This window comes from Manacus vitellinus, unplaced genomic scaffold (genome assembly GCF_001715985.3).
Source record: "Manacus vitellinus isolate BGI_N305 unplaced genomic scaffold, ASM171598v3 scaffold_254_pilon, whole genome shotgun sequence".
NCBI classification, from domain to species: Eukaryota; Metazoa; Chordata; class Aves; order Passeriformes; family Pipridae; genus Manacus; species Manacus vitellinus.
Genome location: NW_021939836.1, coordinates 10,576 through 12,435, shown reverse-complemented (window position 1 = coordinate 12,435; position 1,860 = coordinate 10,576). Strand labels below are relative to the sequence as shown.

At 59.2% G+C, this 1,860-nt stretch overlaps 1 protein-coding gene across 1 annotated transcript in view; it reads right to left on the bottom strand.

The window, feature by feature from the left end:
- LOC103758816 (zinc finger protein ubi-d4) overlaps positions 1 to 1,649 on the bottom strand; it is a gene marked incomplete at its 5' end in the record, with an annotated part of 16,586 nt that extends 14,937 nt beyond the window's left edge. Inside the window, 2 exons of the mRNA XM_029960149.1 lie at positions 157 to 264; positions 1,360 to 1,649. Of these exons, the coding sequence (XP_029816009.1) occupies positions 157 to 264; positions 1,360 to 1,649 (398 nt within the window). The remainder of the gene's footprint in view (positions 1 to 156; positions 265 to 1,359) is intronic.
- Positions 1,650 to 1,860: the final 211 nt, after the last annotated feature.

Here is a 1,860-nt window from a genome sequence, read left to right as displayed (position 1 = left end):
CCTGGAATGTTGGGAATTACCAGGTTTGATGGAAGGGAATGCCAGCCGGGGATCCTCCGGGGGGTGGGACAGGGAATTCCCAGGGAATGTTGGGATTTACCAGGTTTGATGGAGGGGAATGCCAGCCGGGAATTGCCCTGGAATGTTGGGAATTACCGGGTTTGATGGAGGGGAATGCCAGCCGGGGATCCTCCGGGGGGTGGGCGCGGCGTTTCTTCCTCCAGCGCCGCGCCGGGTACGAGTAGAGCTGTCCCGCGGCCAGGCCTGGAAAACACCGGGAACGATCCCAAAATATCCCCGGGGGGGGGACAAAACAACCCAAAACAACCCAAAGCTGCTCGAGGAGGTGACAGAACACCCCAAAATCAGCCCAAGTGGTGACACCCCCCCCGTGTCCCCCTCCGTGTCCCCTTCCCGCCGCGTTTCCGGTGTTTCCCAGGTGCGTTCCCGGTGTTTCCAAGGTGTTCCCGGTGTTCCCGGTGTTTCCCAGTGTTCCCTGGGTGTTCCCTGCTTCCCGGGTGTGTTCCCGGTGTTCCCCAGGTGTGTTCCCGGTGCTTCCAAGGTGTTCCTGGTGTTCCTCGTATTCCCCAGGTGTGTTCCCAGCATTTCCCAGGTGTTCCCATTATTTCCCAGGCATATTCCTGTTGTATTCCCTTGTTCTCCCAGCGTCCCCAGCGTGCTCCTGCCGTTCCCAGGGTGTGCTCCTGCTGCATTCCCGGTGTGTTCCCTCGTTCTCCCAATGTTCCTGTTGTATTCCCTTGTTCTCCCAATGTTCCAGGTGTGTTCCCTTGTTCTCCCAGTGTTCCCAGTGTGTTCCCTTGTTCTCCCAGTGTTCCCAGTGTGTTCCCTTGTTCTCCCAATGTTCCAGGTGTGTTCCCTTGTTCTCCCAGTGTTCCCAGTGTGTTCCTGTTGTTCCCAGGTGTGTTCCTGCTGTACTCCCATTGTGTTCCCGGTGTTCTCCCACTGTCCCCAGTCGTATTCCCGGTGTGTTCCCATTGTCCCCCCCTGTATTCCTGCTGTATTCCCACTGTATTCCTATTGTTCTCCCACTGTGTTCCCATTGTCCCCAGCTGTATTCCCAGTGTGTTCCCTTGTTCTCCCAATGTTCCCAGTGTGCTCCCATTGCTCTCCCACTGCGTTCCCACTGTCCCTGGCTGTATTCCCGCTGTATTCCCACTGTATTCCCGTTGTTCTCCCAGTGTGTTCCGGCTGTCCCCGGCCACATTCCCAGTGTTCCCACTGTATTCCCATTGTTCTCCCACTGTGTTCCCACTGTCCCCAGCTGTATTCCCACTGTCCCCAGCTGTATTCCCGCTGTATTCCCGCTGTCCCCGGCCGTATCCCGGCGTGCTCCCGTACCGGGCCCGCGGTGCCGTTTCTCCATCCAGATGTAGCAGTTGCTCTGGGCGACGCCGGTCTGGGAGTCGAGGAAGGGCAGGCGGACGCTGCGCTCGGCGCAGAGCCGGGCGTTGTAGCTGTGGCACTGCTCCATGGCATCCCGGTAGTACTGCTCCCCCAGCCTGGAAAACAGCGGGATCAGTGCCATTCCCATCACCCTGATCCTCATCTCATCCCTGATCCAGCCCCAGAGCCGGGCGTTGGAATTGTGGCACTGCTCCATGGCATCCCGGTAGTACTGCTCCCCCAGCCTGGAAAACACCGGGATCAGCCACATTCCCATCACCCTGAGCCCCATCCCAACCCCAGAGCCGGGTGTTGGAGCTGTGGGACAGCAGCGGGATCAGTGACATTCCCAGCAGGATCAGTGACATTCCCAGCAGTGCCATTCCCATCACCCTGATCCCCATCCCGGCCCTGATCCAGCCCCAGAGCCGGGTGTTGGAGCTGTGGGACAACAGC